This window comes from Phyllostomus discolor, chromosome 10 (assembly GCF_004126475.2).
Source record: "Phyllostomus discolor isolate MPI-MPIP mPhyDis1 chromosome 10, mPhyDis1.pri.v3, whole genome shotgun sequence".
Taxonomy (NCBI): Eukaryota; Metazoa; Chordata; class Mammalia; order Chiroptera; family Phyllostomidae; genus Phyllostomus; species Phyllostomus discolor.
In genome coordinates, this window is record NC_040912.2 from 44,038,579 (window position 1) to 44,065,446 (window position 26,868).

The 26,868-nt window shown below is 35.3% G+C and overlaps 1 protein-coding gene across 5 annotated transcripts in view; it reads right to left on the reverse strand.

The window, feature by feature from the left end:
- The window catches only part of PHTF2 (putative homeodomain transcription factor 2), a 134,768-nt gene that overhangs the window by 100,745 nt on the left and 7,155 nt on the right, over positions 1 to 26,868 (reverse strand). For all 5 annotated transcript variants that reach the window (XM_036010706.1, XM_028525369.2, XM_028525367.2 and 2 more), the window contains exon 2: positions 14,240 to 14,319. In XM_036010706.1, the coding sequence (XP_035866599.1) occupies positions 14,240 to 14,284 (45 nt within the window). In that variant the 5' untranslated portion in view covers positions 14,285 to 14,319. The remainder of the gene's footprint in view (positions 1 to 14,239; positions 14,320 to 26,868) is intronic.

The window sequence follows — 26,868 nt, forward strand, 5'->3', positions numbered from 1 at the left end:
AAAAAAAAAGGAAAGCTTTGTATTACCCAATACTCAATTTGTAAAGAGGAAATAAATACTAAGCATCTGAGTATTTATGTATTCACAGTGTCTGAACATCGTAAAAAGATGTCTCAAAACCCTTAAAAACAGAAAAAGAACTTGCTGACATTGTTTTTGTGACCCCAGTACTTTCATACTCAGAAGTGCTGAGGATATATTTACTTGGTGTCTATAAACATTACTATGTAGCAGCCCAAAAAGATATCACTAAGAAACAGTGGAAGGTATGGTATTTTTTTCTATTTTCCATTGTCTTTACCCATGGGAATTGAATCTGCCATCTCAATTACATACAGGTAGGTGCTCATTCAATAAGTGAAATTCTGTAACTCAGGATATAGTTGACAGGATTTCTAGGCTAGGTAGAAGAAAAAAACAAAATACAAAAGAAAAAGACCTTTTTGAGTTCCCTTGTCTCTCAGTGTCTTCTTCCCTGCAAAAATAAAGATACTAGGAAGGTAAATTTCTAAGGTTCCCTTTCCCTCTCTACATTTCTGATTCCTTGGTAAGAAGTTAGATTCCAGCACAGGAAACCTCAGTGATAGCCTCAGAAAAAGAAAGAGAAAGAAAGAAAAGAAAGAAAAGAAAGAGAAGAAAGAGAAGACAAGAAAGAAAAGAGAGAAAGAAAAGAAAGGAAGAAAGGAACAAAGGTTTTGGGGTTTTTTTTTTAAGCATTTACAGCTGGTTTTATTTTTTTAAATTAAATGTACTGGGGTAACACTGGTTAATAACATTATACAACTTGCATGTGTATAATTCCATAACACATTATCTGTATAATACACCACATTGTGTGCTCACCACCCAAAATCTAGTCTACTTTTGCCACTGTATGTTAGGAAAATCTCAAGAAAATTTCTCTTTTGGGTAGAAATTCAAGTACTTCAACGAAATGATTTTGCTGACATCTTCTTTCAGGCATTCTCCAAATTACATGTAAAATTAAGTGGTATTAAACTTAAAAAACTGTATCTGTCCTACTATTTATTTATTCTATCCATTTTTCAATGTATATTTGTCTTGTTCCTTTCTAAGACAGCTACCCTTACCATGAAAAAAAGTACTTCAAATGATATATGCTGAAAAGAACTATTTGTGCTAGAAAGTAAAACAAATAAGGAAAAGAGCAATTAAATGCAAGTACAGAAGCTCAAAAATACCAAAGAAACTTGACTACTTCTAATGGTGTTTTTCTATTTTAACAGATATAGAAATGTTCAATTTAAAAGAACTGTTAACTAAAACCTTTAACTATCCAAATACATTATTAATTAGAACATTCCATATTTAGCAAAAGGGAAAAAGCAAAGGAACTATTGTTTAGCAGTATTTATTGAACACTTACTGTACATCAACACTATACTTGGTGTTTACACGTTACCTCATTTAATCATCAGAGCAATCTTAAAAGGATTCTCATTTCAATATTACAAAGAAATTAAGACTCAGAATAATTAAGAAACTCAGCTTAATAAAAATAAAACCAGCTAACCTGTCATTCAGTAAAGCCAAATATGTCCTCAAGCACATAATCAGTCTATAGTGTTATAGAGAATTAGCCCCAAATACAAAATGCTACAGCATTAAGAGATCATGGTTGTTCAACAGCCTATACCATTAACAGTAAAAAAAAAGATTCTCATAAATTTAATTCAATGAAGAGTTTAGTTTTAAAACTTCATATTTCTACTCAACTATTACAATTTCATGTCTAAAAATAATAGATTAATATTTATACCATTAAATATTTACATTTACATATAATATTATTTGGACCTAAAAGAAACAATCAATATTTTAAGAGACAGTCAGTAATTTATCAAAAGTAGCTTTGATGATCCCCAAGACCAAAACATTGAGAAATATGTGGTTTTACCTACATGTACTTTTTTAAAAATGAAAGAATGTTGTTATGCATTATAATTAAGACATTAACCTCCTAATAGGTTAAATAAAGAACCCAAATATTTATGTATTTAAGAAGAACTAGAAGCAGAAAACTGTGCTTAATATGGCACAAATCTATTCTTTAACATTTCATATAGGAGGAGCTAAGTGATCAACAATCTTAACTTACAAGAACATAAAGAACATATTAAGGATCCTGGTCCTCTTTTACTCAGTTCAATATTGGTGGTCTAGATACAGCTACACAGAAGAAAATAAAAAGCTACACATCTCCACATGGAATCCACTAAAACCAATCATACTCTTTAGTTATACTTCTACAATGGGTTGAATAGTGTCCCACAAAATTCATGTCTGCCCAGAACCTTGGAATATTATCTTATTTGAAAATAGGATCTTTGCAGAACTAGTTATGTTAAGGATCTCAAGATGAGATCATCCTAGATTTAGGGTGGACCCTAAATTCAATGATAGGTATCCTGATAATACGAGAAGAGCACGCAGCAACAAAGTGAGGGTGGCAATGTGAAGATGGAGTCAGACATTGTAATGAGACATCTACAAGGCAGGAAATGCCAAAGACTGTAATCACCAGAAGCTTGCAGAGGCACATGGGACAGTTTCTTCCTCAGAGTCTTTCTACGGAGGGAACCAACACTACTGATACTTTGATTTTATACTTCTGGCCTTCTGAACTGTGAAAAAAATAAAATCCTGTTGTTTTAAGGTACTCAGTTTGTGGTCATTGTTACAGAAGTCCTAGAAAACCTGTAAAACTTTCTTATAATATCTTGATATAATCACTGAGTTAATGGATTTCATTATTATATTAAGTTAAATCATGCAAATATATATGTAAACACTCTAAAAAATAAATGCTATTTAAAAGCATGGTGGTACTATATCATCATCACTGCCAGTGTATGTATAAATACTGATCATATCTTTTTTAAAAGGTATATACCTCCCCAAACATTCTGTCATTAGAAGTCATCTTAAAAGATGAGTTCCCAACCCCCAGGCCATGCATCAGTCTGTGGCCTGTCAGGAACGAGGCCACACAGCAGGAGGTGAGCTGTGGGTGTGCAAGTGAACCTTCATCTGTATTTACAGCTGCTCCCCATTGCTCGCATCACTGCCCGAGTTCTGATCAGCAGTGGCATTAGATTCTCACAGGAGTGTGAATCCTACTGTGATTGCACACATGAGGGATCTAGGTTGAACACTCCTATATTATGAGAATATAATGCCTGATGATCTGAGGTGAAGCTGAGGCAATGATGCTAGCCCTGGGGAGTGGCTACAGATACAGATTATCATTAGCAGAGAGGTTTGACTGCACAGAGACCACAATTCAACTGCTTGCAGACTCATATCAAAACCCTATCAGTGAGTGGCAAGTGACAATTAAGCTGCATCCAGTGGCAGGCTTTATAGTGGGAAGTGAGTTCATGTACTTCAATTGTACAGCTGCATCTGGTGGCAGGCTTTAGTCAGAATCTGATACTTATTTTAGTCTGCAATTGGCCCACCCATTATTTTATTTACCACTCCAATTTAGGCCTCTTTCCTGCACTACACACTTGCGGCAGTCAGTTTTGGTAACCCTAGCCAAAATGAGTAAAAAACAAACATTGCCGGAGAGCTTAGCAATTATTTATTTATTTATTTATTTATTTATTTATTTATTTATTTATTTATTTTTAGAGAGAGGGTAAGGGAAGGAGAAAGAGAAGGAGAGAAACATCAGTGTGTAGTTGCCTCTCACATGCCCCACACTGGGGACCAAGCCTAAAACCCAGGAATGTGCCCTAACTGGGAATTGAACCAGCATCCTCTTTGTTCACACGCTGGCACTCAATCCACTGAGCCATACCAGCCAGGGCTGGAGAGCTTCTTTGAAAAGGGAGAAAGACCCAATTATAAGATAGCAGAAGACTCTAAGACTGCCAATAAAAACAAAGCTACCTTTAAAAGAAAACACCAAAAGTGCTATTTAAATTATGGGCTCATTGATTGCAACAGGTGATTTACATTCTCTAAAACCACTTTGTATAATATGTGGTGACCAGCTATCCCACAAAACCATGAAATCTTCAAAACTGCTTCGCCACATGGAGACCAAGCACCCTGCACTAAAAGACAAGCCTTTGGAGTTTTTCAAAAGATAAAAAATATGAACAGAAGCAAGTATTTGATGAAGGCCACCACTCCATCAAATGTGTCTGCACTGAGAGCATCATTCTTAGGGGCTAACCACATTGCTAAAGCTAGGAAGCCCTTCACTATTGGTGAAGAGCTGATCCTGCCTGCTGCTAAGGACATTTGTTGTGAACTTTTAGGAGAGGTTGCAGTTCAAAAGGTGACACATATTCCCCTTTCAGCTAGCACCATAACTAGACAAATTGATGAAATAGCAAAGGATACTGAGGCAAAATTGTTAGAGAGGATTAATGAATCACCATGGTATACAATCCAGGTTTTGAGTCTACCGATGATAGCAACAAGGTAAAGACACTTGTTTTTGTGCAATATATTTTTCAGGAGGATGTGTATTAGGACTTACATGCACTTTTGTTGCAAACCAATGCCACAGCTGCAGAACTATTCCAGTCTTTGAATGATCACTTATCAGGAAAACTGAATTGGTGTGTGTGTGCATGGACAGAGTGGCTGCCATGACTGGATGGCTTTCTGGTTTCACTGCATGGGTCAAAGAGATCGCTTTTGAATATGAGTCTAGGCACTGTGTTATCCATAAAGAAATGCTGGCTAGCTGAAAAATGTCACCTGAACTTAATGTTCTGCAGGCTGTGATTAAAATTATCAACATTAAAATACATACCCTTAACTCACATCTATTTGCACAGCTCTGTGAGGAGATGGATGCAGAGCACACACTTCTCTTATACACAGAAGTGAGATGGCTTTCTATAGACAGATCATTGGCCAGAGTTTCTGAATTACAAGAGCCACTCCAGAGATTTCTTTTAGAAAAACAGTCATCACTGGCAGCACATTTCAGTGACACAGAATGGGTCACAAAACTTGCTTACTTGTGTGATATATTCAGTCTGCTCAATGAATTCAATCTGTAACCTCACGGGAGAACAACCGTGTACAAGTGCGCAGATAAAGTGGCTGCATTCAAAGCCAAACTGGAATTATGGGGGCGACAAGTGAACACTGGGATTTTTGACACCTTTCAAACATTAGCAGAGATTCTGAAAGAGACTGAGCCAGGGCCTTCTTTCCCCAAGCTGATGCATGATGACCTATCTCAGCTTTCAGAAGAGTTTGAGCATTACTTCCAAACCACAAAAGACCCCTGAACTGGGAAGGAAAGGATCTGCAACCTTTTTTGTGAATAAGCCAGGTGAATCAACCTTATCTGTGCTAGAAGAGGATCCACTGCTTGAGACTACAAATGACGGAGGCCTTAAAAGTATGCTTGAGACAACTTCAAATCTCCCTATGTTCTAGATTAAAGTCATGGCGGAATATCCTGAGATTGCCACAGAAGCACTGAACAGCTTTCTTCCATTTCCAACATCCTATCTTTGTGAAGCAGAGTTTTCTGCAGGGACAGAAACTAAAATGAGATTATAGAGTAGACTGGATATTAGCAACACACTTCAGCTTTCACTGTCTCCCATCACCCCCCGATGGGACCATCTAGTTGCAGGAAAACAAACTCAGGGCTCCCACTGATTCTGCATTATGGTGAATTGTATAATTATTTCATTATATATTATGATATAATAATAATAGAAATAAAGTTCACAATAAATGTAATGTGCCTGAATCATCCTGAAACCATCCTGCCCCCTGGTCTGTGGAAAAATTGTTATCCACAAAACAGTCCCTGGTGCCAAAAAAGTTGGGGACCACTTTTAAAAAACAACTCTCAAATTAAACAAATGAATTTATAACAGGGTTTTTTTTGTGTGTCTTTTTAAAAACTTTGAAAGGAAGTGGTCTCCATTTCCCATTCTCACTCGCTGGGCACAAATAACCATGTTCTTCCTCTTCCCTTTGCAAAATTCTTTCTTTCTGTTCCTCTTCCATTCCTGTGGCTCCTACTTATCTCTGGACTTAACTAAGCTCTTTTGAAGGATTAAAAAAAAAGAAAATTCTACAAATTCCATTTCCATGTATAGGGCAAGTATTTCACAACTTATTGATACTTACCTTAATGTCTAGAGAGGTGACACATGAATCTAAGTTGTTGGAAAATTTAGCGTGTATATTAGAAATACTTTACATAAGGCTGAAGCACTTTGCAATCTCCTTAATTTCTTTGTTGCCATGTTGCTTTGTATTAATGTACTGACTTTAGTGTAAAATTAAATGTTAGTGATATGTATATTAGATACTTAATATTTTGAACAGTAAGTGTGGTCACTGTCAAATAAGACTTTAATAAATCAAATAAATGACAGTAAAATCTTAGTGGTTATAAATATTTCTATGATGTATAATTTTATCATATTGATCATGGATTTATTTCAATTTGTTTTATAAAAGTTTTTTTGTGTGTTTTTTAAAACAGCTTTAATATAGAAAGAAGAGTGTACTGAAAGCAGACCTAAGTTTGGGTTTTATCACTAATTCATGATCAAGGTATTAGGTCTACAGGCATGAGGCTTCTTATCATAAACTAAAAAGTTCAACAGGAACTAGATAATTTCAAACTACCTTGGTAGTCTATTTCTTTCTTGTAAATAAAACTAAAACTTAAGTTATTTATGCTAGAGATACCCAAAGTGGAGAGTATGAGGATGGAAAATTAAGAATTTCATGATCAAACTAGGGAGAAAAATCTTAAATGAAAAGGAACGTATTTCAGCAGTGAAACTAACCAATCTATTTTGGCTAGAACAGTCCTATTTTTGGCAAGTAAGTGACATTATAAAGGAAGAGGTAGAGAACATGATCAGTGACTGACTAAAGCAAAGAAAGTTGAGGTTTATGAATTACACTTAATCATGACTTGGCTGTTACACAGCAAGCATCAACTAAATCCCCACTGTTCTATAATGCTGGATACTAGAAGTCTGACATTCTAGGTTTTTCATTTATAACTAAGAATCTTTTCAGCCTCATGAAAATTTTCAGAATGTATGAAATAAACCCAAGAGCAATTCCCGATATAACTATGAGGATTATGAAATAATAATAATAGAAATAACTTCCATTTACTGAAGGCTTACCCTGTGTATACACATGTATCATCAATTACTCCTCAAATTACTCCTGTACCCAACCAGGGCAGGATGCTCTTTTTTGCAAGTAAAATCCATTTCAAACTAGCTTCAACAAGAAAGGGGAATTTGCCCTGGCTGGTGTAGCTCAGTGGACTAAGCACAGGCCTATGAACAAAAGCATTTCTAGTTTGATTCCCAGTTAGGACACATGCCTGGGTTGCAGGCCATATCCCCAGTATGGGGTGTGCTAGAGGCAACCACACATTGATGTTTCACTTCCTCTCTTTCTCTCTCCCTTCCCCCTCTCTCTAAAATAAATAAATAAAATCTTTAAAAAAAAAAAAAGGGAACTTACTGGCTGGTGAGACTAAATAACTCAAAGGTCAAGTGAAGGTAATCTCAGGGTGTAGTGAATCCAGAGACCCAAGTACAACACTGGCTTGTGGTTGTCTCTTTTTACCCCATTCCTGACCCACTCTGGTGCTGTCTCATTCTTTCTTGTCCACAACTTTCTCCATAATGTGGTAACATGCTTATAGGCTTTTATCCTTTTAGGTTCTCGACGAAAGAAGCAAGAGTCTTTTCCATGAGCTCTAATAAAAAAAAGTTTGTAGAAGGACCATATGGGTCAAAAGATACACCTGGACAAATCACTGTGGCCAAGGAGATGAGGTACCATCTCTGGTCTTGCCTTAGCCTTACATTCATGTCTTTAGCCAAATGGAAAAAGGAGTGTGTGCAGTACAGACAAGGTCATTAAAGACATTTTTAAGTCCTGAAAGCCATGCTAATTTCTCATCTACTATATATTCTAATTCATAAGATACAATACTAAGATTCTTTTAAAGAAATACTTCATAATTATTGACTACTTCATAAACTACTTTAAAATTTTTTAAAAATCATATATAAAGTTAATTCTCTTCTGCACAACCCTGTGAAGCACATAGGGGAATTATTATTCTGTTTATTAAAGAGCAAAAAGATCAGAGAGATTAAGTAACAGTTCAATAATACAAGCTAGAATATGTCATAAACTCAAATACAAATGCTCTTTCAACCATACCAATGCTATAAAGCAAAATAGTTTAAAATTACATTAAAGATTTCATGTTTCATATGAGAATGTGGCTCAAGGAAAAAACTTATAGAGAAAATGTAATTAACCCACTTTTCAGAAGCTAAGGATCTCTATTTTGGTAGATTTTACTTTTCTATCTACTACTATCACCATCCAGAAGAGGACTGTATGTGGAACTATATCCCATCAGAATTTCTTGCGTATCACTTAGAATGTTTTCAGCTGCAAGGGAAAAAAACTCCAAGTGACTGAAAAAAAATCAGGGACTTATTATCTTAACAGTAGGAATATTTTACTTATACCAAAGTAAAATATTTCCAGTTAATTAATTAGGTGTCTCAAATGTCCTAAAAAAAAATGAGGTTCTTTCCATCTTTGTACTCTGCCATCCTTGGGTTGCTGGCAAGCTCCCCTCATAGGAGCAAGTTTACAGTAAGAGCTTCAAGCAGCAGAGCCTCACCCATCAATGTCTAGAAACAGGGAATAGATCCTCTATTTCATTTCATTCATTTACCTTTGTTAAATTAAATTAGTTAATATACATAAAGCTCTTAGAAAATGCATATAATAAATGTTATATAACTTTTGCTGTTATTGTTGGGCCTCTTTTTAAGAGATGAAAGACTTACCCCAGATGCCTTCATGTTTCATTAGCCAGAGCTGGAATATATGAGCCCTGTCTAAGCCAGTCACTGGCAAGGAAAATAGAAGTCCATGACTGGCTTAGCCTAATCTGGATTCATCTCCTACTCCCTGGCCATAAGGCTCTGTGGGGGATAACAAATTCTGTCACAAGTAGTTCTTCCAACAGGGAAAAAGGTTGGGAATAATTTTGCATGAGAAACTCACTTTACTCCATTCCTCCCCTCTGTACATCCTTTCTTCTTACAGACCTAAAGAATAAAAGTCTGGAGGTGCCTCGGGGCATTTTTCCCCAACTTGGAGAAAGTTTTCTGTGATAGGAGGAAATACACCTACTCTAGGAAAGCAGGGAAGGAAAAAGAGGCTGACTCCTCAAGATGGTGCTCTTGAATGTGCTCTGGTGATAGAGTTCCATTAATTCTGAGATAAGCTCCACCACTTCACATGGTTTAGTTCAAAAACCAATATATGTCCCGGTTTTGCTAAAGACAATCTGTCTTACTTACAAAAAGAAGAAAAATCTTAAAAGTAAATAACAACACAGTTTTCGGAGTTTGAAAGCTGAGATCTAATACTTCTTAACCATCTGTGCAAGTTATTACTCCTAAATGCCCTACTAATGTACTTAGTGTACACACAAGCACACATGCAGATATGCAAAACTAAACTTTACTAAAAAGGGAGAGATTTTAAAATTTCTATTAATAATTGACAGCAGCTATCAGTCAAGTTCATGTTACTTAGGCTAGTTTCTCATTTATAGTACTAAATAAATCCCATGGTTGGCTCACACTTAGAAGCCATTAAACATACTTATTCAAGCTTTCTTGCTGGCTATTGACTCCATAAAGACAATGACCAAGATCTAAATCATATAGTTCCTCCTCAGTTCTATAAGCTAAATTCACTATTTTACTGTCTCCACACAGTGTTGCTAGTGTTTTTCTTCCCTTTAAAACTTGGGGATTATTTCTGTGCCACCCTTTTATAATAAATTCTTCTCCTGAAAACACAACCTCATTCTTTCATAATCTGACCTGCATATTTACAACAGAATCCTAGGGGTCACTTTCTTTTAAAGGAATACTTAGTTTGTCAATTATTTTTGAACCTATGACTTCAGGCCCCTCTTTAGGATGCCTTCCAAAAGATAAAAAATGCTCTCTTCTCAGGAACAAAAAACTAGAAATATGACAACAAAGTACTGTGTTAATAAAAAAAATTCAACAGCCCAATATTAATCAAAACTATTATGATTTTCTCCTGTCACTATTCTTACAGCATTAAATTGCTCCTCTGAGCCCTGGCTGGTGTGGCTTAGTGGATAGAGCACTGGCCTTCGAACCAAAGGGTTGCTGGTTCAATTCCCAGTCAGGGCACATGCCTGGGTTGCAGGCCAGGTTCCCTGGTGCAGGGCATGTAAGAGGCAATCACACATTTTTGTTTCTCTCCCTCTCTTTCTCCCTTCCTTTTCCTCTGTCTATAAATAAAATCTTTTTAAAAAAATTGTTCCTCTGAATTAATGACTAAATATTTGTTTCAACAAGAACATTCAAACTACTCATGACTATGAATGACTATAAGTACAAAATGGAATTTAAAATTAGACATTAAAGGACTTCAAAAAAATCTCAAAATAAGCCATGTAGAGAATAATTAAAAGGTATGTGATATTTAATTAGATCTACACATATTTTAATACTTTAAAACAATTTGGTTTTACTTCTTTTCTCCTGCAAATTTCATATCTGATATTAGAGCTCAAGTTTACAACAGTCCGTAAGTTATGTAATGGTATCTGGGCTAGCTAGTGCTCAGTACTCAAAACAAAAAGATGGAAATGTTACCACTTTCAAGTGAAAAAGATGACTTCAAAGTGAGTTACAACCAAGCAAACAAATGTTCAAGAAAACCAATGTGAACATGTCTTGATTTTTATCCAGAGCAATACCTCTTAGTATAAGCTGGATACTCCTGGAGGATACTAATAGAATCAAAGAATGCTATAATGTTAAAACTTTTAAAATCATCTAACCAGGACTTCTTCATCTGGGGTTCAAATTAGATGTGAAATTCGTGTATGTGTACATTTTTCTGGAAATAAGATCCTAGACACTTTTCTAAAATTTCATCACAATTTCAAAAGGATGTATGAGTGAAAAGAGGTTGAGATTGGGTAAGGAGAGGGAGAGGAAGTCCTGGGGACATTATCTAGTTAATGTAGAGATATGATTAGTGAGATTCATAGAAATGAAATTATTTGCCAGTGGTCAAATAATCAGCAAGTATCAGTTTCAGTACTCAAGTCTTCTTTTTTTCCACTGAAACACAAACAGCTCTTAAAAGACTTTTTTTGGTAAATATACACTTAAAAACAAATCTGTATGATGTAAGAGCAATGAAGAGAAGTCTCAGGCTGACAATAAAAAGAACTATCAAGATGGCAAATTAGAGGCATGACTTCAGAACAATTCATTCAGAATAGAAGAGAGTTCTAAGAGGGCCATTCCCAAGAAAGAAAAAAAAAAAGGGAACTGATACAATACCTGAATGTAACTAATTCAAGCAAAATGAAATTTACAGCTCCAACAGAGACTTTGGAGAATTAAAAACCCAAGAAAAAGGGGGGGGGGGGAGTTTCACAGACAGAAAATATTATCACAGTACATTATACTGAGGCAGCATGACACAGTTCTAAATGACACATATGCAAACATACGCCCTGAATACTATTTAATCAAAATTTGTAGTCACAGAGAGGGTGGGGTAGGGAGGGTGATTGAAGGGAGCTCATAAAAAAACTAAATCTTTATCATACAGTCATAAATCAACAAATAACATCTACAATAAAATAATCAAGGCAAGGTAGGTATGTTTAAAAACATAAAGAAAGGCTGGAATGGAAGTAAAAGGGAGAAAACTGTACTTGAACAAAGATTAAAATTAAAAAAAAAAAGAAAAAAACATAAAGAAAATAGTATTAAAAAAACCCAAACAGTGTTATTTAACTGGGCCCTATTGCATTTTGAGTAGGGTAATCCATTGTTACATGGGGCTGTCTTAAAGTACGGGTCAGCACACTGAGGCCTATAAGACACATGTAGCCTGTTGCCCGTTTTTGTAAACTCTTTTATTGGAAGGAACACAGCCATGCCCATTCATTTCATTCATTTATATATTGTCTACAGCTGTTTTTGTACTATGACATCAGTGAGTAGTTGCCACAGAGACTTATGGCCTTCAAAGCCTAAATTATCTGGCCCTTTACAGAAAAAGTTTGCCAACCTCTAGTTTACCGTATTGCATGACATTTCATATCTGATTCCTACCCACAAATGTCAGTATTCCCCCAAAAGTAATTATGAAAACCAAAATTTCACACTCCACGTTTTCAACACACCCACCCCAACTCCTTACTAGTATCCAGAAGTAGAACTTTGGTTTGAGAACCACTAAGCTATAAAGAATTTAAAATGATTGTTCCTGGGGAAGCAAAACTCAAGAGATTGGGTGAGGACAGGGAGAGAAACTAGTGGGGACTGCTCCCTCCCTGAGTAAGTCTTGAAACGCTAATTAATCTTTCAAAGTAGCCACATATATTTTTTCAAGAAAATTAAATTTTAAAGCAAAAAATATATAAAGGATTCAAATCTGGTTAATGATTCTGGGGACTCTCTAATATAAAATGTATGATTACATTTTCTAGATTTAAATTGTGACATCTGTTGTATTTGCTCTGGAGAATATTTTGGTTGTACATCCAATGCTGCAAGGTAAATAACTCTCAGATAAGAAGAGTGTCACTGTGATAACTGAATGTGTATGTCATATTTCAACCCTTGGATCCCAAGAAAAGTCAGTCAATCTAGCACATTCTACACATGATCTTCAGTGAAGTTTTCAATGCTTAACATAAAAAGCCAAAGAGATAAAATGTTTAATAAACATTACTAATTCTCATAAGGAAATATTAAAAGTTTTCAAAGATCTATATAGCAAATTTAAAAAATTTTGTTTTTATTTTCTTTTCTTTTTGAATTAATAGTATGAGCAACACTTCCATTTAGTACTTCCAATTTAGTATTTTATTTGAAAAATGTGATGCTATATATCTGTGATATGTTCTACCTAGAAAAGAAATAACATGTCTAAAGACAGACAATATCCTTAGGTTTGACTAATCTTTAAAGTGTTCTAATTACCACTTACTTCCAATTCAACTAAATTTTATTTTATTTTTATTTTTAATCCTCACCAAGGATATATTTATTGATTTTAGAGAGAGAGGAATGGAGAGAGGGAGGGAGTTTCAGGGGGAGCAAAAGAGTGAGAGAGAGAGAAACATCAACATGTGAAACAATGATTCTTTGCCTCCTGTACACACTCCAACCGAGGATCACATCTGCAACCTAGGTATATGTGCCCCGACCGATGGAACCCACAACCTTTTGGTGAACAGGATGATGATCCAACTGAGCCACCCAGCCAGGGCCAATTTAACTAAATTTTAAAATTGTTTGATCTTCCCATGCATAGGAAAAACTTTAAATATATATTTGGTTAACAGGGACCTGAAGAATAAGAATCAAAAATGTTGTAAAATGTGAAAAAAACATAATTCATTACATACACCAAAAATCTAAGATACTACATTTAATAACATACATTTTAAAAAGTATAAACAACACTCTTCAGGAGTTAACAGTACTCTGTATTTTTCTAAAAGGCATTATTCTCTTCAATTTTATAAAGAAATATTACATTGGCAAAGCATACTTTGAAATGTATAGGATGATGCAGCTAGTTAAGTAGTTATGACAATGCTAAAACATCAAAATAAACATTTTAATACTACAGTTTGAAGAATATAATCTCCAAAGGCTAATTTTACTATAAAGATTCAGCTGTTCAATTGTAATTTATAAGAAACAGATTAAAACTATTCTATCTCTTGAAATAAAATAGTTATAAAATTATAACAGCTCTGCTAACCCAGCTTTCTTTTAAAAGAAATATAAGAAAAAAAATTCAATGCCTTTACAAAATGCTAATTACATTCATAATCTTAGAAATCTTAGAAACTTAGAAGTTTACATTATGACTAGAAATAATTAATCTAACAACTTTGAAAATGTGGATTTCAAAGTGGAGAAAAAATGTTTTTAGACCTTGTCTAATTTATTTAGAAGTAAAACTGGCACAAAGAAAAATATTATTCCCCTTTCCATTCAAAAGATCCTGAAATGTATTTGTCATTATTTTAGGTAACTGACATAAATCCATAGTATTTCCATAGAAACAGAAAGCATTTTTAGAATAAAAACATTTAAGAGGTTAAAAACTTTGATTATCAACTTACCTTTTTTTGATACCAGACTATAGCATCAGTGACTTTGGACGCCATTTATTCCACTGAAATTACACATTCGTCATTTTAAGCTGCGCAAGAGAGAAAAACATACTGACTTTACTTCCACCTTCCAAAAGGAAACTGAGCAACATGCATATCTAGCACTCTGGTTACTTGTAGAGCAAAGGGTGTATGACTACACTTATATTACACTCTTCCTCATTACTATTTTAGCAACAGGTTCTCTTAAGTAAACAAAATCAGTTGCCATAATAAAAAAAGGATCTTTCTATGGGAATATAACACTTGAATTTTCTTACGAAATAGCTGAATCTTTTTTTAATTAGCTTTTTAAATAAATTTCAGAATTTCCTATATTATACTGAAATTTTTCATTTGTAAATTCACATATAGGAATTCATTCAGTAATAGATGAATTTTGCTGCAGTTTCTGTCTAGGAACTGGTCTCAATTATTGTTGCTAAAGGACGGCTTGATAAAGATGCCAAAATTTATAATCACATTTCATTTTCCCTGATGCTCAGTAAACACAAAATTGAACTAAAATCAAATAACTAGAGAAATCTAATTAATTTATATTAAATACTAAGCCAATATTATAGTTCATTACATAGGAAAATTAACATGAAGGACTTCCCAGATATCACCGATTGCTAATATTTAGAAATTTACCACAGACCATTTCATAAACATCTTTTTGTGTTTGTCTAAACAGTTTTTAGAGAAGAAATAATTCCTAAAGAGAATTAATTCCAGACTGATTCCAGTAATACTTTTCTAGTTTTATCACCAGGCTGGATAGAGGGCACCTCTGGTGTATTAAGGATGAGCCTAAGGTTCAAACATAGGTACTTTCCCAGAACTCATTATAAACCAGGATCACTCAAGGCCACCAGCATCTCAGGGAAATCCTGGAAGTAAAGCACCCTGCTGAGCTGATCCTAGCACATGCAGATCTGTAAATGGAGAAATTCTACCACTATACAATTTGACCAGACTCAACATAATACCAGATGTTTACGTATCATTCTTGGGTGCATATCAAGATTCAAATATAATAATTATGATTAGCAAGTTCAAATGTTGGAATGATCAACCTGTAAAATTAAAGGCAGAATTTACTTATTTAATGCCTGTATTTTTTATAGTGTTATATATCAGATTATTTTATTACCTTTCCTAAGATACTAATTCCATCTTCAACTGATCAAATTTAAGCAAACTATGTCTTGAAATTCCTGAAAAAATGCCCTACCATTTCTTAGAGGAGAAGCAGAGTCCACAGACCTGGGTTCAAATACTATCTCCCTCTATCTAATATGTAATATTGAAGGAGTCACTTAATCTATTGGACATCAGTTGCTTTCACTTGTACAATATGAATAACTGTACCTATCCATCTCTTGATAAGAAAACAATTCTGAAGCCCTGGCTGGCATAGCTCAGTGGATTGAGCCTGGGCTGCGAACCAAAGTGTCACAGGTTCAATTCCCAGTCAGGGTACATGCCTGGGATGCAGGCCATAACCCCCAGAACCGCACATTGGTGTTTCTCTCTCTCTCCTTCCCTTCCCTCTCTAAAAATAAATAAATAAAATCTAATAAAAAACAATTCTGAGATGTTCTAAGTTAAATTTAACAGCTGCTAACAATAAGAAAGTGATACAACATTCAGTTCATAGATGTAGATCAGCTCTGACAAGAGACTGCTCACATTTCTGTATTTCTGTTAAAATTTAGAATTAATTTCCAGGTGGCTATTTCCAGGATTACCCAAAAGAGAAAAGCCAGGGACCCTAGAAACCCAGAAGTCTCCATTTCTTATTCACACAAGAACTTTCCAATCTGCTGCCCACAGTTAATTCACAAAAGTAGATACATCCTTCTTGCAGATTCTGCTGCACCTACAACTAGCGCCATTTCAACTTCTCCTATCCTCTTTATCTATAATTAAAATGGTAAATCCTTTCAAACGATTTACATCTTTCTTCCCCACTGCTTGATGTATAAAAAACCTTGCAAAACTCCAGGAATGACTGACAGGACATGCTGTCTTTCCTCCCTACCCACGCTGGTGGTGGTTTAGACTCCATGCCTCAAACCAATCTTCTTTGTTGTCTTTTTTTTTTTTTTTTTTTTTTTGCTACCAATTGCCTAATAAACCCTTTCTTTTAAAAATAATTTCACCTTGGAAGTTAAAAAAATTTTAAGATTTTATTTATTTACTTTTAGAGAGAGGGGAAGGGAGGCAGAGAGGAAGAGAAACATCAATGTGTGGTTACCTCTCACACATGCCCCCTACTGGGGACCTGACCCACAACCCAGGCATGCACTCTGACTGGGAATGGAACCTGTAACCCTTTGGTTTGCAGGCCAGCGCTCAGTCTACTGAGCCACACCAGCCAGGGTGGAAGTTAAATTTTTTTTAACACACTTATGTTAATAACTTCAAAAATCAACTATAATTGTACACTAGGTATATAATATGTTCTAAATATTTCAATTATATTTATTTGAATTTATAAAAATAAAGTTCACTTTTGTTTTTCAAAAATAGAAAAACACCTTTCATTAGTAATGGTAAAGTTTGTCCTGCAAAACTCATTTAATAGTTTTTCCACTATGTCAACAACACTTCTGTGACACCAAGTGGCTCATACCTATTTTTAAATGTTTCTACAGCATGATGAGATAGATTTCTGAATCAGACATCTGACAAAATGCACTTGAAGACATGCAAACTTCACAAGTATAAAAAAAGTAATAAATCAACAAATGATTTTATGAATAAAGATTATTCCTAAAGCTTTTCCAATTTCTTTCATTCTGACAGTTCAGAAATACAAGTTTATAATCTCTATTATTCTAGTTCGTGTTATGTAACTTTTAATGCTAAATTATGACACTGAAGTTAATTTACACTAAAAAAAGTAGCAAAGAAAGCTTATTGGGTACCATGAACAGAGATTCTCAATCTTTTTCAATCAACCACTCTGACAGATAGATAGATATTAAGGTATGGAAATGACCCAATAATAAAACCACAGAGGTAACTGCAGATATAACATTTAAACCTTATTATAGACATTACTTTAATTATCTCTTTTTGTTTTTAAATTTTGTACAAAAATAACCAAGAATATTTGTGAGGTATTTTTACATTTTATTTTATTTTTTACTGCATTCATTGTAGTGACATTGGTTAATATAATTATATAGGTTTCAGGTATATGATTCTATAATACATCATTTATACATGGTATTGTGTGTCCATTACCATCTGTCCCCCCATACACTCTTCTAATTTTCCTCCACTCCCCCCTTACCTCTGATAATCACCACACTGAGTCTTTTTTGTTGTTGCTTTTGTTTTGCTTAATCCTTTCCCCTTTTTTACTCATTCCCACAACCCCCATACTCTCTGACATCTGTCAGTGTGTTCTCTATGGGTCTGCTTCTATTTTGTTAGTTTACTTTGTTTATTAGGTTCTACATATGAATGAAATCCATTACTACTTGTCTTTCTCTGACTGGCTTATTTCACTTAGAATAATGCTCTCTAGATCCATCCATGCTGTTGCAAAGGTTAAGATTTCCTAATTTATTTTTTATGGCCAAGTAGTCCACTGTGTAAATGTACCACATATTTTTCACCCCCTCATCTACTAATGGACACCTAGGTTGCTTCCAAATCTTGGTTATTCTAAATAATGGTGTATATACTCTTTCAAATTACTTGGGCTTCTTCAGATATATTCCCAGAAGTGGAATCGCTAGGTCATAAGGCAGTTCTATTTTTTAATTTTGTGAGGTAACTCCATACTGCTTTCCACAGTGGCTGCACCAACAGTGCATGAGGGTTCCCTACTCCACATCCTCGCCAACATTTGTTGTTTGTTGATTTATTGATGACAGCCATTCTGACAGGTATGAGGTGATATTTCACTGTAATTTTAATTTGGATTTCTCTGATTAGTGACGGTGAGCATCTTTCCACATGTCTAATGGCTAACTGTATGTCCTCCTTGGAGAAGTGCCTATTCAGGTCCTTTGCTCAATTTTTAATTGGATTGTTTGTAATCCAAACAATCCTGGTATTGAGTTGTATAACTTCTTTATAAATTTTGGATATAAACTCTTTATCAGATATATGGTTGGAAAATATATTCTCCCATCCCATGGACTGTCTTTTTATTTTGTTTATTGTTTGCTTTGCTGTGTAAAAACTTTTTAGTTTGATGTAGTCCCATTTGTTTATTTTTTCTTTTGTTTTCCTTGCCCAGGAGATATATAAGAAAAAAAAAAATTGCTGTGAGAACTGTCTGAGATTTTACTGCCTTTCTTCTGGGATTTTTATGTTTGGAGTCTAATATTTAAGTCTTTAATCCGCTTTTGAATTTATTCTTGTATATGGTATAATAAGGTGTTCTAGTTTAATTTTTTGTACATATCTGTCCAGTTTTCCCAACACCATTTACTGAATAGACTACCTTTACTCCAATGTATGTTTTTGCCTCCTTTGTCAAATATTGACAATAAAGGTGTGGATTTATTTCTGGGCTCTCCATGTCTGTACTTATGCTGTTTTGATTACTATGGCTTTGTGGTATAGTTTGGTATCAGGTAGTGTAATTCCTCCAACTTTATTCTTCTTTCTCAAGGTTGCTGTGGCTATTTTGGGTCTTTTGTGGTTCCATATAAATTTATGGTTCTAGTTCTGTGAAACACACCATTGGTATTTTGATAGGAATGGCTTTGAATCTATAGATGGCTTTGGGTAGTATGGACATTTTAATAATGTTAATTCTTCCTATTCATTAACATAGGATATACTTCCACTTATTTGCATCTTCTCCAGTTTCTTTCCTTTTTTAAAAAATATTTTATTTATTTATTTTTAGAGAGAGGGGAAGGAAGGGAGAAAAAGACGGAGAAGGAAGGGAGAAAAACATCAATCTGTGGTTGCTTCTCACGTGCCCCAGGCATGTGTCCTGACAGGGAATCAAATTGGCAAGCCTGGAGTTTGCAGACCAGAGTTCAATCCACTGAGCCACATGAGCCAGGGCTCAATTTCTTTCTTCATTGTCTTATAATTTTCTGAGTACAGGTCTTTTACATCCTTGGTTCAACTTACTCATAGGTATTTTATTCTTTTAGAAGCAATTGTGAATGGGTTGTTTCCTTAGTTTCCCCTTCTGACAGTTCATTGTTGGTGCATAAAAACACAACTGATTTCTGGATATTTATTTTGTATCTTGCTATTTACTGAATTCATTTATCACTTTCAGTAGTTTTTTACTTGAATCTTTAGGGTTCTCTATTATATACAGTATCATGTCACCTCTACATAATGACAGTTTTACTTCCTCCTTCCAATTTGGATGCATTTAATTTTTTTCTTTTCGTCTGACTGCTTGAGGCTAGGACTTCCAGTACTATGTTAAATAAGAGATATGATAGAAAATATCCTTGTCTTGTTCCCAATCTTATGGGAAATGCTTATAGTTTTTGCCCATTGAATATGATGTTGCTGTGGGTTTGTCTTATATGACCTTTGTTACATTGAGGTATGTTCCCTCTATTCCCACTCTGCTGAGAGTTTTTATCATAAATGGGTGCTGGATTTTATCAAATGCTTCTCTTGCATCTATTGATATGATCACGTAGTTTTACCCTTCATTTTGTTTATGTGGTATGTCACATTTATTGATTTGCAGATATTGTATCAACCTTCCATCTGAATAAATCCCATTTGATCATGGTGTATGATCTTTCTAATGTATTGCTGGATCCGGTTTGCTAATATTTTGTTGAGGATTTTAGCATCTATGTTCATCAGGGATATTGTCCTATAAGTTTCTTTCTTTGTAGTGTCTTTATCTAGTTTTGGAATTAGGATAATGCTGCTTCATAATATAAGCCTACGGGTAATTCTCTCTTTGACACTGCTTTAATCATCATACCTTGTCAAAACATCTGAAATTATTCTTTACAGTGCAAGGTTCACACAAAATGCATTTATGATCTCAAAAATCAAGATAGAGGGAAAAGATGACTACAAAAATATACTATGTTAAGTCTGCCTTATAGAATTTCACTACAAATAGAGTAATATAGAGGGGTATTCTTTTTTTTTAATATTTTTTATTTATTTGTGTTTAGAGAGAGGGGAAGGAGAGAGGGAAAGAAACATCAATGTGTGGTTGCCTCTAGCATGCCCCCTAATGTGGACCAAGCCTGCAGTCCAGGCATGTGCCCTGACTGGGAGTCAAACCAATGATCCTTTGGTTCATAGGCCTGAGCCCAATCCACTGAGCTAAATAAATCCAGCCAGGGCTAAATAAATGGGTTTTAAAAAAATGTTTTAAAACGAAATATCTTGTACAAAGAGTGTTATTTTCTGGGTTTGGCATATTCATTGATTATACACACAGGAAAATGTTTTCTGAGATAACTAGAGAAACAAGCATTGTCCACGGACTTCAGTGGAGCCCAACATCCCATCTCCATTTTCCAAATTATGTTGTGTCTGGAATCTTTTCTCTCTTCTTCCTCACCCAAAATACTGAGGATCACAAGACTAACTCTAGAGCTTCAAGCTACATGTATTTATTTGATGACAACAAAATATTGAACTTCTAACTGTAGAGGTCTCAGTGATATTAGCATATGGTGTGTCTACTTGGCTTTTAAGAATTTGTTTTTTATTATCAATGAGAGAGAGGGAGAGACAAGGGGAGAAAGAAACAGCAATTTTTCCACTTATTTATGTATTCATTGGTTGATTTTTATACATGCTTTGATGGGGGATGGAACCTTGGCATACCTGGACAACACTCTAACCCATGGGATCATTTGATTTTTTTTTTAAGATTTTATTTATTTATTTTTACAAAGGGAAGGAAGGGAGAAAGAGAGAGAAAAACATCAATGTGCAGTTGCTGGGGGCCCTGGCCTGCAACCCAGGCATGTGCCCTGACTGGGAATCGTGATTTTTTTAATATATTTTTATTGATTATGCTATTACAGTTGTCCCATTTCCCCCCCTTCACTCCCCTCCACCCTGTACACCCTCTCCCACCCACATCCCCCCCTTTAGTCATGTCCATGTGTCATACTTGTAAGTTCTTTAGCTTCTACATTTCCCATACTATTCTCACCCTCCCCTTATCTATTTTCAACCTACAATCTATGCTACTTATTCTCTGTACCTTTTCCCCCTGTCTCCTCCTCCCACTCCCCTATTGCTAACCCTCCATGTGATCTCCATTTCTGTGGTTCTGTTCCTGTTGTAGTTGTTTGCTTAGTTTCTTTTGGTTTTGCTTTAGGTGTGGTTGTTAGTAATTGTAAGTTTGCTGTCATTTTACTATACATGTTTTTTTATCTCCTTTTCTTAGATAAGTCCCTTTAACATTTCATAAAATAAGGGCTTGGTGATGATGAACTCCTTTAACTTGACCTTATCTGAGAAGCACTTTATCTGCTCTTCCATTCTAAATGAAAGCTTTGCTGGATAGAGTAATCTGGGATATAGGTCCTTGTCTTTCATGGCTTGGAATACTTCTTTCCAGCCCCTTCTTGCCTGTAAGGTCTCTTTTGAGAAATCAGCTGACAGTCTGATGGGAACTCCTTTGTAGGTGACTGTCCCTTTATCTCTTGCTGCTTCTAGGATTCTCTCCTTCGTTTTTACCTTGGCTAATGTAATTATGATGTGCCTTAGTATGTTTCTTCTTGGGTCCAACTTCTTTGGGGCTCTCTGAGCTTCCTGGATTTCCTGGAAGTCTATTTCCTTTGCCAGAATGGGGAAGTTCTCCTTTATTATTTGTTCAAATACATTTTCAGTCTGTTGCTCTTCCTCTTCCCCTTCTGGTACCCCTATAATTTGGATGTTGGAACGTTTAAAGATGTCCTGGAGGTTCCTAAGCTTCTCCTCGTTTTTTTTGAATTCCTATTTCTCCATTCTTTCCTGTTTGGTTGTTGTTTTGTTCTTTCTGGTCCACTCTATTGTTCTGAGTCCCAGTTTCCTTCCCATCACTATTCGTTCTCCATGCCCTTTCCTTCATCTCTTTTATGGTAACCTGCATTTTTTCATCTAATTTGTGCCAAAAATCAACCAATTCTGTGAGCTTCCTGATCACCAGTGTTTTGAACTGTGTATCTGATAGACTGGCTATCCCTTGGTCACTCAAAAGGATGAGTCCTGGGGCACTGATCTGTTCTTCTGTTTGAGACATGTCTCTCTCTCTTTTTTTTTTTTGGGTCTGGTCGCTCCTGTTATGGTGAGGGGCGGAGCCTTAGGTGTTCACCAGGGCTGGGCACCCCAGTCGCTAGATTGTGATGTTGTATGTGGGGGTGAGGGCAGGGGCAGGAGGGAACAATGGTGGTAGCTCCATTCTCCTGGGACCTCGGTCCCTTCTCTGGGATCCTGGGTTGCGCACTCTGCCCTGGTCCACAATCACCGCCTCACTGGGTCTGCCAGCTGCTGCTTGCATACTCAGGGTCCACCCGCTGCGATCTTGTGGGCCCCAGATGCCTTGCGCGCTCCCAGTTGCCTTATGCTCCCTGTTCTCCGTGCTGCAACCCACACCTGGCTGCTCCTCTCCGCCCCTCCTACCAGTCTGGATGAATGGGTCTACTTCAACTTCTTGGCTTTCCGACTTCCATTCAGATAAATTCTCTGTCAGTTCTGGGTGTTATTCTGCCTCTAAATTGTTGTTGTTCTAATCTTGGTTGAGCGTGGAGGTATGATGCATCCACCTATACCTCCATCTTGCCAAAAGTCCGATTTTTTTTTTTAAGAAAATTAAGATAATATGCTTGTAAGCATTTCTGGGATAAATTACAGACTACACACCATAGAGGGGTATTCTTTGCACAACTGTAGCAGAAGATATCATCAGGTTTGTATCCATTCCCTATGTCAGAAAAAAACTATCAAATAATACACATGTTGCAAAATACTTTTCTCATTATTCTAAAACAAGTTTCTCTGTTCCGCCATGATTTACACTATTCTCAGAAGATAATTTATGTCCACTTCTGACAGTTTGCTGATACTGTTATTCCCATTTCCTTTCTCCACCCATTCATCCTTCTAACTCAGATCAAATACAACTTCTTCTAAGATGAAGTTTCCTATAAGTGTTCATTTGGACTAAAAAATGTTGAAGCCTGATGTCTCTCTCAGCACTGACTTATAGTGATAAATCTTGCATTTAAAATAAAGTGTAAAGTATTACAGACATACATGTTATTCGATCATATGTAAAAACTCTTAAGCAAAGAAAGAGTCATCTTTCCTCCTTTGTGCCTCACTAAAGTACCCAGTAAATTATAATATGCAGTAGAGGAACTAGAGCAGAGAAAAAAAAAAGACTAAGCATCAGGAGAATTACGTTCTAGATTCAAATTCTGACACCAAGAGCTATGTGCTTTTGAATAAGTTACTGAGTTCTCTCAGACTCAATTCTCACCAGTACCACCTAGCCAAACATTCCACAACTCAATAAAGGTTAAATAAATAACAATATGAATAATGTACAGAGTTCCTCTGAATTTCTTTAGTAATGTACCCAGAAACATTAGTATTAGTGAAATCAGGTTTATATTTATGGAATGTAACATTAAAAAAACCATTAGACAAAATGGATAACATATTATTAAAAGAAGTTTCTGTAACTCTCCTCAGGCTCTGAACAAGTTGTTATCAACAAACTACATATCACTCCCTACTGCCCTTAGAATCATATTTAGAGTCTACCTTTCAGAATTGTATTTAGATCACCTAAAATTTCATCCTAACTTACTTACCCAACATTATTGCCCATCACCTTTCTCATATATCCTATGTTTCAACCATACCACATTTCCTATACCTTTCTACTTGTGCCAAAGTGAACATTTGTTCTCTTTCCAAAAGAAGAGGATTTCAAGTACCTCCTAAATTCTGCTATCTCTACAAGTTTCTTCAAAATTCCTCCAATTAAAGATTCCTCATCCTGTTCTGTGTTTCCATTACATATATATTCTGTTCTGTACAGACTTTTGTGTACTTGTCCATATGTGCCCTCACTCCTACCCCTAGTTTCTTAAAGAGCAATCCAATGTCTTCACTATCTCTGCATTCACAGTTTTGTGTATATACTGCTGACCCTTGAATAGTGTGGGAGTTAAGGGTGCCCACCTGTTTCCCATCAAAAATTTGTGTATAACTTTTGACTCCTCCCCCCAAATTAAGTAGTCCCTCTGTACATGCAGGGAGGAGGGATTGGTTCCAGGACCCCCACGGATACCAAAATCCACGTATCCTCAAGTCCTTTACATAAACACTGGCAATTCTCAGCTCCCTTACATAAAATTGCATAGAACAATGTACACTGTTGACCCTCCATATCTGCCAATTCTGAACTGCTGGTTGAAAATACTATCTTAGATCTGCAGTTGGTTGAATTTGCAAATGTGAAATGTGGGAACATAGAGAGTCAACTATATATTTATGGAAAAAAATCTGGGTATAAGTGGACTGACACTTTAAACCCACAGTGTTAAGGGTCAACTGTATTAAACACAATGCTTACAAACCAAATAAAAACTTGCCAACCAAAGCACCATCAAAGAGGAATGAATTTAAGGGCCAGAACTAAGAATTCTACCAGTCCAACTCCTACACTACCCCAACATGAGCATAAACATAGAAACCATACTCTTTCCTAGCACTAAAAAGTACAAACATATTGTGAAGTACATTAACATAGCTGATTTATTTAATGACATATGACTCAATCAACCAATTTATAATGATTTGCAAACCTAAAAAGTACAATGAAGGGAGTTAAGGTCAAACCTGCCAAGTCTAGTCTAAATCCATTCTCAAATGCCAAAGTTAAATATAACTCAGGTGCCTCCTCCACAGCTAAAATTAGCAATTTTTAGACTTCAGAAACTGGAAACAAAGCTGTTCTGCCCTTAAAAAGGTAATAAATGCTAAGATTCAAATCAAATTTTTTCATACTGATAAGTAAATCAGAAAAAAAGTGAAAACTCTCATAGGGAGTAGTCCTTCCTTACTTACAGAAAATATGTTCCAAAACCCTCAGCGAGTGTCTGAAACCACAAACAGTACTAAATCTTATATATACTATACTTCTTCCCATACATAAATACCTATCATAAAGTTTAACTTATAAATCAGGCACAGTAAGAGATTAAAAACAGTAACTAATAATCAAATAGAATGATTATAACAATGTACTGTAATAAAAGTTATGCACATGGCTTTGGGGCCATTATTAAGTAAAATAAGGGAATCCTGAACACAGGTGCACTGTGATACCAGGACAGTCGGCCTGGTAACTGAGAAGGTCACTAAGTGACTACCAGGCCAGGACTGTAGACACACTGGATGAAGGGATGATTTGTGTCCCCCTAAAGGCAGGACCATGCTACCCAGAATGACGAGCAATTTAAAACTTATGAGTTATTTATTTCTGAAATTTTCCATTTAATATTTGCAGACTGCAGTTGACCACAGGTAACTAAAAACCACAAGAAGCTAAATCGTGGATAAGAGAGAAGGGAGAGCTACTGTACTAGTTTCAGGTATAGTACTTTCTAATCATGTAACCTATACATAATTACAATTTCTTGCAAAGTTTTTAATTCTTCATGTGGAATGAGGATATTATTTCATGGAAATGCTGTAAAGAATAAATACCACACATTATTTGTTTAAAGTTGTTCAGCCAAATTCGTAGAGACAGAAAGTACTAGGGTAGATGCCTGGATCTGGGGGCAGGGAAAAAAGAAGAGTTGTTTAATGGGTATAAAATTTCATATTTGCACAATGGAAAAGTTGTGGAGGGCTCTTTTGCAACAATGTGAATATACTTAATACTACTGAAGTATATATTTGTATATGGTTAAGATGATATTTAAGAGCCTTCCTTCCAAAAAGTATTTTTAAATCCATTTAAAAAACAATTGAGTTTTTAAAACTAAAAAGCTATAAAACTGTGGGTTTTATACCATATGTAAAACTAAAATGTATGACAATTAGCACAGAGGTTGAGAGGAGGAAATAGAAGTGTACTGTAATAAGGTTCTTATAGATAAGTGAAGTAGACTGTGATCTAAGTTAAAAAAAAAAATATATATATATATATATAGCCACTATAAACAATCTCCCAAAAAGAGCTAAATAAATAAGCCAATAAAGAAGTGTCATAAAAATACTCAAATAACACCAGAAAAGGCAAAGAACAGATGGGACAAATAAAAAACAAATAGCAACATAGTAGATTTAAACCCAACAATATCAATAATCACATTAAATGTAAATGGTCTAAATTAAAAGACAGCAATTAGGAAACTGAATTTAAAAAATGAGACCCAACTACACTATGGAGCAGAAATCCACTTTATAAACACACACATAGGTAAAAAGTAAAAGGATGGAAAAAGATATACCATACTAATACTACTCAAAAGAAGGCAGGAGTGGCAACACTGACAAAGTAGATTTCAGAGTAAAGCATGTCACCAGAGATAGAGTCATTTCACAATGATAAAGGAATCTAATTCATGAAGAGATAACAACCCTAAATATTCATGTATCCAGTA